This window comes from Grampus griseus (assembly GCF_964374135.1).
Source record: "Grampus griseus genome assembly, chromosome: 7".
Taxonomy (NCBI): domain Eukaryota; kingdom Metazoa; phylum Chordata; class Mammalia; order Artiodactyla; family Delphinidae; genus Grampus; species Grampus griseus.
Window position 1 is genome coordinate 106,784,842 of NC_139001.1, and position 14,132 is coordinate 106,798,973.

Sequence of the window (14,132 nt, forward strand, 5' to 3'; positions counted from 1 at the left end):
ATTGACTTCATCATTGAGGTTGTGCTCAGAGAAACTTTTCCTCAACTCTGGTGCCGTCATACCTCTTCCAACATGGATTATTACATATTTCATAAGCCTTTCCTCTTCCTTTAGAGCCAGAGGGAAAGCCTCATCATGTGCCACTTTCTGTGGCCAGCAACCTTTTATTTAATTTTAGATGTAGGTTTTGTTCAACAATCAACCTATGAAGGATCAAGAGAAATGATCTGAACTTCCCTTTGTAAAGATGCCCACTTTACCATGGCTGTCCTAGAGTTATGCTGAATATCTCATATATATATATATATATATATATATATATATATTATACAGGGTATAGTGTATAAAATACTAAGAACATTTCAGTGTATGATTGTTAAGTGACAATGTTTCCTAGGAGTTGCAATATAGTAAACTGCTATCTACTAAATACTATACAAGCCTAAAATCAGTTTTCTGATTCACTTTACCAATCCAGGTGAGATCAGGAATTCCCTTTTATCATTCTCATGAGGGAGCAGATTCGGATTTAACTCTTCCAGATTTCACTGTTTTAGGACAAGTCATAACCTGTCATAAACGATTCTGGAAAATAACTTATTATAGAGGCAACTGTACGTACTATTCCAGCTGACATTTACTCATATATCACATGTCTAATGAGTGCCTACTCTGTGCAGTCAGGCAGTCTGCTGTGCAGAGAAAGTCAAGGGCATTACAATCCCTGCCCTTGAGGAACTCGCAGGACGGTGGAAAAGAAAAGGCTAGTTATTTAGCAGTAAATGTAACAGTGTGATGACTTCGGTTATAGACAGAAGCACACATGTGCTTCTGTGTCAACCTGGGGTGCCCATGGGCTGGGATAGTTCGATTTCAAGGAAAAGTGTAGTTAATTTCTGAAGGATCAGAAGAAGTGAGCTAAAGTTAGTGTAGTACAGGTAGGTGCTGCCATGTATTCAGACACGGAAATATGAAATAATATAAAAATCACTACTTCCCCAAAATATAAGTATCTTGGTATAGTTTCTGCACAGTTTTCATGTGGGGAACTTATAGGAGATGTAGGCAGGGAAGAAGGTCAAATCCAGATCATGAAGCTTCTTGTATGTGAAATAACAATGAGAGAGCTTTGCTTTGTCTGTAACAGGGGTTGTGGACATAGAACATACATTCAGAGTGAAACACAGCAGAGCCTTGTGGAAATGCATTCATTATTTAAATATCCAATTCTATTATTTACTACAGAAAGGTAAAGCACAAAAGCTGGCACTACTATGAAATGGTCATGTTCTTTAACATTCTTTCAACCTGATTCTTAGATAACATGTGGTCCAGCTGGCTTTCCATACATTTCAAACTTTTGTTTCAGACAAGCATGCCCCTTTTGGTGTCCGGGTGCTTCTAAGAAAGCTCAAACAGTTTTACCTTATAAACTTCCCTTAAGTTTCTGCTCTTGGTAAAGTTAGTCAGAATACTGATGTGGGCTGGTATAAACAAACTCATGGTCACCAAAGGGGAAAGGTGGTGGGCAGGAATAAATTGGGAGTCTGGGATTAACATATACACACTACTATACATAAAATAGATAATCAACAAGGACTTACTGTATAGTACAGGGAACTCTACTCCATACTCTGTAATAGCCTATAATGGAAAAGAATCTAAAGAAGAATATATATATATACTCATATATATATCTGAATCACTTTGCTTTACAACTAAAACTAACACAACATTGTAAATCAACTATACTCCAATAAATTTTTAAAGTTAATCATGAAAAAAAGTAAAATTAAATTACAAAATGAAAAAATTGGGAAAAAAAGTTAAGTACCGTATGCTGAAGTGTTCTTAGTATTGTATATACTATATCTCATATCATTATCCCAACAACCCCTGAGGTTGGTTTTATTAACTCCTTTCCCCAGAAAAGGAAACTGAGGCTCTGAGATACTAAGTGGCTTGGATAAGGTCACATGACTAAGTGGGTAGAGTTGGAATTCCAGCTGAATCCAAGGAAGCCCTGCTGACTACATCCAACTAGCTGCTAAGTTGGCATTTTGGGTTACAGCAGCTGGTGAGGATGCCAAAGAGACTCCTCCCAGGGCATCTCAGATCATATCACTGCACTGTGCATGTTGCTTTCTGCTAAGTCAGGTTACTCTGAGAGCCTCAGCTATCTTCCAAGACTCTGGTAATTGGTAATATTTTATTCTGTTTTAATTAACCTCTGCAACTGAATCACCTGCTGTCATATATTTCCGTGAGGCCCAAGTAAATGGGGAAAATGAGTATGTTGCGGGTAATGGGTGAAAGTAAGGCAGCTCAGAAGTGGAGGCGGGTGGAAGAAGGAAAAAGAAGTAATTCAAGGAACATCCAAGGCACAATTCCTTCTTAGAATACTGAAGGTAAGCCTCAGGGAGACGTGGATCAGGTGTACTATGGAGCTGACTTCTCCTGGGGTTTCCATCCCAGCTAAAGAACTAAACAGGAAAAAAAAAAGACAAATGAGAAAACTTGTCATGAATAACAGTCTCACAGTAAATGATTGTTTGCAAAGGAACTTCTCTTCAACATAATGATTAAGCCTATAGACATCCCCCCAGTCAGGTGTTCTCTGATTTAACCACGTCAGATGGATGGGCTGCTGAGAACAAGAAAGGAAACTGGCGACAGCTCCAAGTCTGGGGATCACACAGGAGAGGGTTGGGCTGTGTGAGGGGTGGAACAACAGTCACCTGGGTAGAGGGGTACAAAATGGGACACAAAGGATGGTGGTAGAGGGATAAAAAGATGGTTGGGTGGTGAGGAGAAGCCAGAGAGATGGTCCAAGGTGTGCCTCTTCGTGATGGCCCATGGCCCGGATGAAAAGTTTTCTCATCCAGACAACCAGGTAGAGCTAAGGTGAAGCTCTCTTTTCTAACAGCAGGACATTCTTTTATTTATTCATAAGCAAGTATAGACATTTTTATGTGAGTTTTAGTAACTCTGTTCTTTGCCTCTTGCCCTTACTTCACCCTTGTATGAAGCGACATGGCACAGAACAGAAGGAGGAAATGGTATAAAGTTTAAATTCTGGTTATCTGATCATCCAAGAAAGGAAACTTATTGTTCTTGTTTTTTTCTTTTTTTAAGCAGGATATTTAAGGGATTTCTTTTTTTTCTCAGCATGTGGAATCCTGGAGCTTCAAACTACTCTTTAGCCCTAGAGTCTACTTCTCTGCCACAAAGAAATTGTTTAATAAATGGTGCTAAGCCATGAGTGAAAGATGGGTGAATGACTCCTGTTAAATATATTTTTACCTCTCTGTCGTTTGGTACATTGGGCCATGGTGATTCTAGAATTAACTGATATTTGCTGCATTGTTGGCTGTTACCCACCTTTTATTATCTCCCCAGAAATATTTACTCAAAATTTAACCTCAACTTTTGGCTGCAGGTTGATTTTCTCCCGGCTAATCAAAGTGTAGCTAGAAGTGATCACGCTGCTCCCAAAGTTATCTTTTTAAACATTTGTCTTGAGCTGTTCTGTTTGTAAAGACGTGTCTAAGCCAGCCCCAGGACCTTGACCTTCACAAGGGCCCTTCACTCCTTTCCCTGGAGACTTAATGAGACAATTGCCTTTAGGAAGAAGATGCTGGTTACATCCAAGAGTTCAGAGTTTTGCTGTTTCCTCACGTAGGATATTCTTTGCTCTCTCAGGCATCCTTTGATTTCCCCAAAATCTCTACCTCTGGGATCTCCACACTTAGTGCAGTGAGGATGCTTCAGACTTGGTAGTGTCCTAAATGGGGCGGGAATTCTGAATCCTGAAAGAAAAGAAAGGCTCTATCTCTTATTTTTTTAAAAAATTATATTGTACAATCTCAACTGGTGGCAATTTTTTTTTTTTTTTTTTTTTTTTTTTGTCAGTACGCGGGCCTCCCACTGCTGTGGCCTCTCCCGTTGCGGAGCACAGGCTCCAGACGCGCAGGCTCAGCGGCCATGGCTCACGGGCCCAGCCGCTCCATGGCATGTGGGATCTTCCCGGACGGGGGCACGAACCCGTGTCCCCTGCATCGGCAGGCAGACTCTCAACCACTGCGCCACCAGGGAAGCCCTGGTGGCAATTTTTTATTCATGAATGTTATTTATGAGCTATTCCATGTAGAGATTAGGAAGGCTTTATCTGGATTTTTACTCACTCAGTCCCTGAATTCCACATGCATCTAGCAATGTAGTCAGAGCCAGAGCCTTGGGTTGGAAAGAATATGTTTGGCAATAGTAGGTTCTTCATACATTAACTTCTGAGTGAATGAATGAATGATTTTTTTTCCTTTCTCCCCATACTCTCTTCCTAGAAAAATATGCCCTCCCCTTGCTAGGTATGTTCTGCTGTTTTATTCTTTAAATTGTCACTTAAAGTATATATCCTGGGACAACTTGATACTGACTAGTTTACACTAACAATCCCACGACTGGGTTTCGGATTGTTTTTATTTTATTTTATTTATTTTATTTATTTATTTGTTTGTTTGTTTATTTATTTTGGCTGTGTTGGGTCTTTGTTGCTGCGTGCAGGCTTTCTCTAGTTGCAGCGATTGGGGGCTATTCTTCATTGCCGTGCACGGGCTTCTCATTGCGGTGGCTTCTCTTGTTTCAGAGCACGGGGTCTAGGTGTGTGGACTTCAGTAGTTGCAGCACGTGGGCTCAGTAGTTGTGGCTCCCAGGCTCTAGAGCGCAGGCTCAGTAGTTGTGGTGCACGGGCTTCATTGCTCCGTGGCATGTGGGATCTTCCCGGAGCAGGGCTCGAACTCGTGTCCCCTGCATTGGCAGGCAGATTCCTAACCATTGCACCACCAGGGAAGCTCCTCAGATTGTTTTTAGATAGAGTGTTTTGTGGTACATCTGATAGGACATGATAGAAGGCATCACACACTCAAGGAAAAGCAAAAAGGAACAATACAAAAATGGGAAAGCACAACTTCTAACCAGGGTTTGATCATTTAAAACTAACATATCACATCATTATCTTACAGAATTCTAGATGGAGTAAAATAGTTAATACTTCACCAAGGGTAGCATTAAGGACTGTTTTTGTGCTTTTTGTTCAATGATGCCACCATCCTCTCGTCTATTTGGAAAATTTCCAATAAGCAATTTAAGACCTGTTGGTTCCAGAAGACAAAACATAGCTATGAAATACTCTTTTTTTATGATTATAGGAAACACAAATATAGACTGAGGCTTCAGTTGCCTCAGTTACCTGTCAAACTGTACAACTTTATTATCTCTAAGTTGTCTGTAAAGTCACATTACACATTTTGGGTAATTGCAAAATCGTGAGTAGCAGAAATAGATAGGACTCAAAGTCAATATCAAGATTAAAAGTTTGCATTTCTATACCAAAAATATTATCATTTGACTTAAGAATGCAATGAGACTTTGGCTTCTATTTTAATGTGCCTACTTGCCACTAAGTAGCATTACTCACCTAATAGTAGTTCTTACTCAGGACCAAATTAGAGGAGCTGCTTACCTTTTTGTTTGCTCTTTAAGTTTGCTTACAGCTCTCAGTTCTGATTCATCTGACTGAGGTATCTATATTTAACAATGCCCAAGGAGAATAATTTATCCTGATTTTTAAAATTTAGGAGTTTTTTATTACAAAATAAATATGCCCTATTATTATTATAAAAAATTCAAATATTTCAGAAATATTAAATAAAAAGGAAGCTCCTTCCTCACTATCACTTCGTATCCTCTTACTTCCACCCAACATGTAAAATTTTATACCTAGAGATAATAGTGGGGCATGTAGGGCACATCTACATATAAATATCTTCCTATGCACATACCATATTTATTAATATGAAAGTTCATTCAGTTTTTACGAAATGTGAGATTGTATTAAATGTGTTATCTGCAGCTTGTTTTTCTACATGAACTATGTCTTGAAGAGCTTTGACTTGGCATCATTAAATAAGCATAAACATGAATGCCTCCTGTCCATTTTAATGGCTGAAAAGTGAGTTGTATCATAACTTACAGTTTATCATAAAATAATAAACATTTTATTTTTACTTTATTTATTTATTTTTTTGTGGTATGCGGGCCTCTCACTGCTGTGGCCTCTCCCATTGCGGAGCACAGGCTCCAGACGCTTAGGCTCAGCGGCCATGGCTCACGGGTCCAGCCGCTCCGCAGCATGTGGGATCTTCCCGGACCGGGGCACGAACCCATGTCCCCTGCATCGGCAGGCGGACTCTCAACCGCTGTGCCACCAGGGAAGCCCTAAACATTTTATTTTTAAATGATGTTTTAGTATTAGAAAAAAATATTGCAATGAACATTTTTGAGTCTTGACATACTTTATTTTCATTTTTAAAGTTATTATTTCTATCGCATAGATTTCTGGCTTAGAATTGTTAAATCATCCACTTTTCTATTTTGATGAATGTGGCCAAATTGTTGAAGGGGCTTAGGATTTTATACAGACCACAAGGGAGTCAGTTCAGAACTGGCCTCCCTGAATCTGGGGTGAAATGATAGTCTCTTTGAGCAAGTGGCTTCACCACAGAACTCACTGGGGGTCAAAACAGAGCCACACAGGAAGACGTTAATTACAACCTCCTTTGGCTCAGAACTTGCTGGAACCCTTCAGCAGGTGTGGACAGCTCTGACAGGACCCTGGTGATGTTGTATTCCCCTTCCGTTCTTCCTCTCAGTGTTTGTCATTTCTATCACACCTGGTCCTGCTCTGAGATCCATGGCAACACTTTCAGCTACCTACAAATAAATACATTCTCTGCATTAGTTTCAAAAAGTAGAGTCTTCATCATTAAGAAGAAGAAGGAGGAGAAACAGAGGAGAAACCGTTTTATCTCCTTTGCAAATCTGCCTTCTAGATTTTTAGTGAAAATATCATGAAGTAATACATGAACTCAGAACACACACAATTGTGGCTACTTATTCTGGAAGCACCCTCATTTTCTGGATGTAAAATATAATTGACCTCTATGTGATATCATATTATGTCCTGGGATGATCAAATCCTGTATTTCTCACTTAGTGACTGTCCTTTAGCCTCTCTGAGCTTCAGGCTCTTGTTTGATTTAAGAAAAGAAAAATAAAACCAAAAAGAGAGAAAGAATGCCTATCTCTGGGGAGTGCTGGCTAAGTTGGCATTAATTTGCTCGTCTAATGCCAGGTATTTAGTTCTCAAAAATGTGTTAGTCATCATTTTTATTATTATTTTCTTTATTTTTACAGTATCTTAAATGAACTATGAGGCAATATTGACTTATAGAAGTTAAACTAATTTCTACGAAAGCTATGCATACGTATATGCAATAAAATGCATAAGATAACTAACTAGCATACCAAAGCAATCAAATATATCCTTCAGCCATCACACTCTAGGTGAGGCTAGGAAAGAGCACTGAAGACCCTTCTCTCCAAAAGGGTGCTGCCCTCTGAAAGTTCACTGGTAAAACTCACCATGTCATGGTTGGAGTGTTTCTGCCTCCACGGAACTCAACCAGGAGACTGCTTGTTAAGTGTGTCACCGAAGAGTTTGTGGACTCCCAGAATTCCTGTCAAGGTGACCTATGTGTAATCTCAGAGAATGCAGGGCTGGAAAATCATTGCAAATTAGTCAGCTGAAACCTAATCAAAGTGTATCTCGTGTGGAGAAAGCCTGTGTGAATGGAATGGGGAGAGTCAGCCCGAAACCCACAAGGACAACTCAAGGACTCAGGGCTAGGTTATTCCAGCCCTGCCTGGAGAAGATGTAGACAAATGTGGGAAACGCAGTTTCCACTCACGAGAGAGCCGATCTCTGCAGGAGCCAGACGAGGCCTGGGGAACAGGAGAGCACACCGGTTATGGCAAAAGTTTTGCTTCCAACCCTAGCCTCTCCACTTGCCAACAGTGACCTCTGAGAAGTTGTATCTCCTCTCTCAACCTCTGTTGCCTCTGCTGTACAAGACAGGCGATGTTATAACTCCATCATAGGACTGTTCCGAGGGTGAAACAAGATCAGGTGTAAAACTCTATTCGTGTGCTCACCTGGCCAGGGAAAGGCAAGAGGTGGCTCCCATCCTCAGGTCCTGAGATGTGAGATTCTCAGCCGAACCCCAGAGCCATCAGTACGTTTAAGAATAGCAGCCTCACACCCAATCAGGACCTCTAACATGTGGATCTTTTTCTTAGGAAGAACTCCTCCAGTAAAAGGCAAGGGTGGCTTTAAATTGCATTTTATTTTCTACTCTAATATGTTAAATATTTTGGAATTTGGACCCTACCTGTAAGAGATAGAGACTTCTTTACAAGGTTTGAAGCAATAAAGTACATCTTGTGGTCCACATGTGTGAGTATGTTTCTGGAGGTGTGGACATGAGTGAGAGGGAGGGAGGGAGCAGAGTGAGGAAAAGTAAGGGGCAGGTCAGGTGACTATCTCCCAGACCCAGTCTGACTCTGGGCCTCAGAGTAAAGCTGAGGCCAGGAGGATGAGGATAGTGCAGCTGAACAGAGACCTAAAGTTGGGGAGTTTGGTGGAAGTTGTCGGTCAAGAATGAAGGAGGAAGTGAGGAAAAGAGGAGAAATGAAGATCCGCAGGTGTACGGCCTCAGCAGCTGAGAGCCTGGGACCAAGACATTGACAGAACTGAGTAACAAGTAGGGTGGCCGATCCCTGGGGAAGTGACCAGTGGAGGGGAGTTGAGCATATTAGTTAAGGGTTGACGATTGATGTCCAAAGGAGATCTTTCATAGGCAGTTGAATGAATATGTATTCCTCAGAAAATGCACGTGAGTGTGTGTGTGTGTAACAGGAAAGAAGGCAGCACTCTAAAATGCTGCAGCATCGTGGAGTAAGTTAGGGACTGGCATTTCCATTCTGTGGAAACGAGCGATTCTCTGAAGTTTCAGGGGGCTGGAAGGAGAAGAGGTCAATTTTGGTAGGTCTGGGAGGAGGGTGAGAGAGAAGAAAAAATGCAGACTTTCTGTGAAGAGCTTTTATGGCACTACTGAATGTTTCTTTCTTTCTTTCCTATCCAGAACAGGTTAATTCCAATGATGTCTACAAAAACCTTCATCCTTGCTAGTACTCTTTAAAATCAGTTTTATACTCGTGAAATCCGGAGGGCCGTTTACATTTCTTAACAATAAAGTAGTATTGGGTAAACTTTGGCTGTATTCATATACTAAGACCAGATTTTGTTTTCTCACACCTATTTGAGAAGAGCCCTATGGCTTCAGTTTTCTTAAAGTATTTACAGAAGAAATGTAGTTTCTGAAAATGTTAAATATATGCCAACATCATCTTGTTTTGTCCTTCATGTTTCTTATACTAGGGACTGAAATCAAGACTCCGGATATGTCCTGGTCAGTGTGGGGCGCAGCTAAAGGGATATTATCCTCTGGTGTGGACTTGTCTATGTGACCACAGTCAACGTTTGCACTTGCTGTTTTGTCAACCAAGTGACCCTTGAGCTCGTTGTGAGCTTCTTGTCATCTAATCCCTTAGGTTCTTCTTTTTTTTTTTTTTAAGTCTCAATAAGGAAGACAAAAGGGAAATAATGCCTTAACTAAAGTTAAGATAGAATTACTGTCAAGCATTGATATGGCATTTAGACTTGCAGAGCTGTTTATGGACCTCATCCTGGCTATACCTCTTTTGCAGCCACAGCAAATGGAGGGCTTCATGTCTCCCACTCAAAAGAAAGGTATGCAGAGTTTCCTGGGAATAATTCATTCAGAGTCACACAAGGGCTTCCAAGGGACCTGAGGTCTTGAGTTCTTTGCATAATTTTCTAGGTTTATCTTCCTTATCAATAACGTGTTATATGTTACTTTTGGGTGACTGAAAGAGAGAAGAATATAAAAAGGAAAAAAAAAATCTCTCTTAATAAGCTCAGTCACCCAAATGATGCTATAAAAAGAATTGCAGCAGTTAACCAAAAACTGGCTGACAGAAAAAAAAAAAAAAAGCAGTATATGAGTTTTCACTGCACTTTAATGATACACTAAAGAAATCAGTAGCCCCTGTTCTGCTCTGCAAACCTGATTTTGGTAAAGTCCCTAGTTTCAGATAGAAAAACTAAGAGGAGACCACATTGGCTAATTCTGTGCCATACTTTTTCTCTTGAGAATATTTGAGTCTTTTCCTTAATGTGCATGTTTTATCATTAGGTCACATGTGTTTCTTGAGGACCATGTGTCTGTTATCTCTTCTTTGTGCCCTTCAAGCTTCCATAAGCTGGGATCTTTGGCTGGCCAACAGTAGGGCACTTTTTTCTTATTTTCCTTTCAAAAATTCTTTGTGTTTTACATTTTTTTTTCACACTTGACTGGGAATTTCAATAGCTATTTATTGAATCCTTACTATGTGTTAATCAACATGTTAAGTTTTATATATATTATCTACTTTGATTTATACAACAACATCGAATTAGTATTATTATCCCCATTTAAGAGATTAGGAAACTGAGTCCCAGGCTGACCTCATGACATCGTACAACCCGTGTGTTGAGGCACATGTTTTAAGCTAGGTCCGTCTGGCCTAATGACAATTCTTTCCCACTACAACACAATCATTTTTGTACTTATAAAGTACATAAGCACCCTGTGCCTTTAGGAAGAGTCTTGTATATTCTTCCAAAGGAAGACAAAGTCTGTAAAGTGTTTGACCTTGAGAAGACAAGTTCATACAGAAGCCAAAGGAAAACAACTTCGTGTGTAGAACATCAACTCTACAGCTGCAGTTTGTATCATTTTTTATGCCACCCCCCAAATATTCTACCCATTAATACTTTGAAATGTTTGAATCAGCCTTGTCGTTCACACATTGAATTAAATCCAAACACTATTCTCACTGTGATGCTAAGAGCATGAATGAACTTGCAAAGTCTCTTGATGCCCAGGTGGCCTGTAGGCTGAACACAGCCCTCACCTGTGTTTTTTTTTGTTTGTTTGTTTGTTTTTTGTTTTTTTGTTTGTTTTGCGGTACATGGGCCTCTCACTGTTGTGGCCTCTCCCATTGCGGAGCACAGGCTCCGGACGCGCAGGCTCAGCAGCCATGGCTCACGGGCCCAGCCGCTCCACAGCACGTGGGATCTTCCCGGACCAGGACACTAACCCGTGTCCCCTGAATTGGCAGGCAGACTCTCAACCACTGGGCCACCAGGGAAGCCCACCTGTGTTTTATTGGTCAGTTTTATTGCAGTGTTGATTCCCACCATACTTTTTTTTTTTTTTTTAAGAATTTTAAATCCATTTCTATGATTTGAAAAATTGAGAAATTTTACGTTGATATTCCAGTCTGGCCCACTGGTCCTACATTCATGAAGAGCATAATTACCTGTTAGGAATGACTATCACCGTCTCCTATAGACAGAATACTACTTCCTCCCAGTCTTCCTCTTGTTCTTTCTCTCTCTCTCTTTCTCCCGGACACTGAAGCTGTTTGTCATGTCCCATTTATCACCTAACACAAAGCTGGCTTCATTCATTTTTATTACTTTCCTTGACCCTGTAGGCATTTGAGTTTGTTTCTACCACATTAAACAACTTTGGAGAGATTTTTAGATTTTATATAAAAAGTATTTTTGGTAATATGCTCTGCATCATCAAACGAAATATGAAGTTCTTTTTCTCTGTTATTTGGAAGAGATTTTTATTCTTGGAGCAATTTTGTATATTCCAACACTTTGGTGCCAGGACATCAAATTGATACAGGCAAGATGCCATAGTGTATGAGGGAGACAGTGCTTGACACTGCTGGACAGACTTCAGAATCTACCATTTTCACCTTGAAAATGAAAGAAGAATTAGGGAGAAATAAAATCCTATAGTAATGTAGAGTTTCTACAGGAGTTTGATCTTTATTCCACTTTGGTTACTTGAAACTTGCTTTGCAATGTCTGCTTGAAAAAATATTAGAACATGAAGATTCTAATTTTATTCTGTGTATATGTGACATTCATAGATGTGCTTTCAAATAGACACAAGAATCTTATTCCAGATCCTTTGATTGGTCTCTAAATACAGGTACTCAAATTACAGACAGTGGATAGTGCATTTCTTTACATTTTGGGTGAACAGACTTGTAAGGGTATACATACAGGTGAATATTTGATTTGATTATAACCAAGATGAATTAGTGCGTTTTTCTACAGATCTCAGGAGTTGTATGTCTAATCTTAACATTTAATTTTCCATAGTGTGGAAACCTCCAATACAGAATCATAGCTTGATGTATGAAAAGATAAATTGACTTGCCTGAGGCTGCAGTGATTCAGGGGCAAAAATGAGAACTCAAATGAGTGTTAACACTACTATTTTTTGAGCATTTACCATAGATCAGGCACTGTGACTATATCATATCATTTAATTCTCTCTATAACTCTGTGATATGGGCATTACCTCCATTTTTCAACTGAGGATACTGTGGAATCTCAGAAATAAAATAATTTGCCCAAGCTAATGCAGGTGGAAACTGGAGATCCGGGATTTCAGAACAAATCCGTGTGCTTCTAAATCTATGTCCTTAAAGCACTTCATCACACTACTTGAACCTTGCCACGCATCCTTAATTCATAATTTGACACATTTTTTCTTTGTCTTTAGTCTCAGAGCTGTAAATAATATGCAAAGGATGCTGAAATATAACGTTGATTTTGAGTGTTTTTTGAGTGTTGTGTTGATGTCTTTGTGTCTACAGGGAGAGAACCAATATGAATTAGCTCCTCTGTGTTCTCATAAACAAATTGCTACATCATATACCTTGCCTTGATCGTTGTGACTTGGTGCTGTGTCTCCCAGTTCCCAGGAACAGACAAGATGATCCATCCTGTGCTTACTTGAGGCTGTGTGGCTGAACAGTCCAACCAACCCATGTGCAATTATCAGACTGCCTTATATAATTCATTTCAGCTCAGATTAACATATATTTATGGCATACTTGTTAAATTTAGGGCTGAGATAGACACCAAGTGACTAGACCCCTGCCCCTTCTACCCTGTGGCCATAGACAAGTTATCTCATATCTCTTAGCCTCAGTTTCCTCATTTGTGATGGAAATAATGGTACCCACTGCATAGGTGTGTTATACCCCTAGTATACTTCTGGCTCAAAATCACTGCATATTCACTCAATGTCAGTTTCCTACCTACATTTCCTTTTTACTCTCAGTAAAATGGTGTGTCCTTACCATGAGTCCAAAAACACAACTCAAAAAAAAAAGGAGATGCAAGAGGGAGGAGATACGGGGATATATGTATATGTATAGCTGATTCACTTTGTTATAAAGCAGAAACTAACATATCATTGTAAAGCAATTATACTCCAATAAAGATGTTAAAAATAAAAGAAGGAAAACATGAATAGCTTAACCCCATTCATTTTTAACTTTCTTGTCAAAGGATGACTAGTCAGTTTCCTAATTGCGTAATTAACAGAGACAAAGCTAGAGTCATTAACTACAAAGGTCTCTAAAACAGAAAAAAAAATAAAAAGCAACAAACCACCTTAAAAGGTGATAAGAAACATCCTAAACTGATTAAAACCTGTTGGCAGGTGACTGAAACAAGTCCTTGGAGTGATTTTAAGTGGCTTTGTGATGCTTATTTCAAATTAGTTACTGAGATAGCTGATCTCTTCATGGAAAGAGAGGCAATGTTTCATGTTCCATCAGCACTGCATTGGGCAGGTGGGGTCTGTGAGCTACAAAAAGCAGCAGCAAGCTCTGTAAACTATCTGCTTTTCTGGAAAGACTTAAGGAAGATGTAAAATGCTCTTGTTTTTGGAAGCTGGCCATGGGTTTTGTAATTGGCATCCCAGACTTTCACGCATACCTATGAGATGAAAGGCCCTCTGTTATTCCCCTGCTGCCCCAACCCTGCAGCAACCAGCCAAATCACTTTTGAAAAGAGGAGGCTTGTTAAAGAATCCCTAGATTATCCACATTTTCTCCTTTCTTTTCTTAAATTTATGTTTTGCAGGACAAATGATACTGGCTTTCTTTCCTTCAAAGACCACTTGCCTGTCACTCAGATAGTTATCACTGATACCAACAGATCAAACTCAGAAGCTGCTTGGAGAATTGGTCCCTTGCGTTGCTATGGTGACCGTGAGTACTAAATTGAAAGAAGA

At 39.8% G+C, this 14,132-nt stretch overlaps 1 protein-coding gene across 2 annotated transcripts in view; it reads left to right on the forward strand.

Moving 5' to 3' along the window:
* The window catches only part of CNTNAP5 (contactin associated protein family member 5), a gene marked incomplete at both ends in the record, with an annotated part of 875,906 nt that overhangs the window by 721,224 nt on the left and 140,550 nt on the right, over positions 1 to 14,132 (forward strand). For both annotated transcript variants that reach the window (XM_082658898.1, XM_082658899.1), the window contains one exon: positions 13,982 to 14,109. In XM_082658898.1, the coding sequence (XP_082515024.1) occupies positions 13,982 to 14,109 (128 nt within the window). The remainder of the gene's footprint in view (positions 1 to 13,981; positions 14,110 to 14,132) is intronic.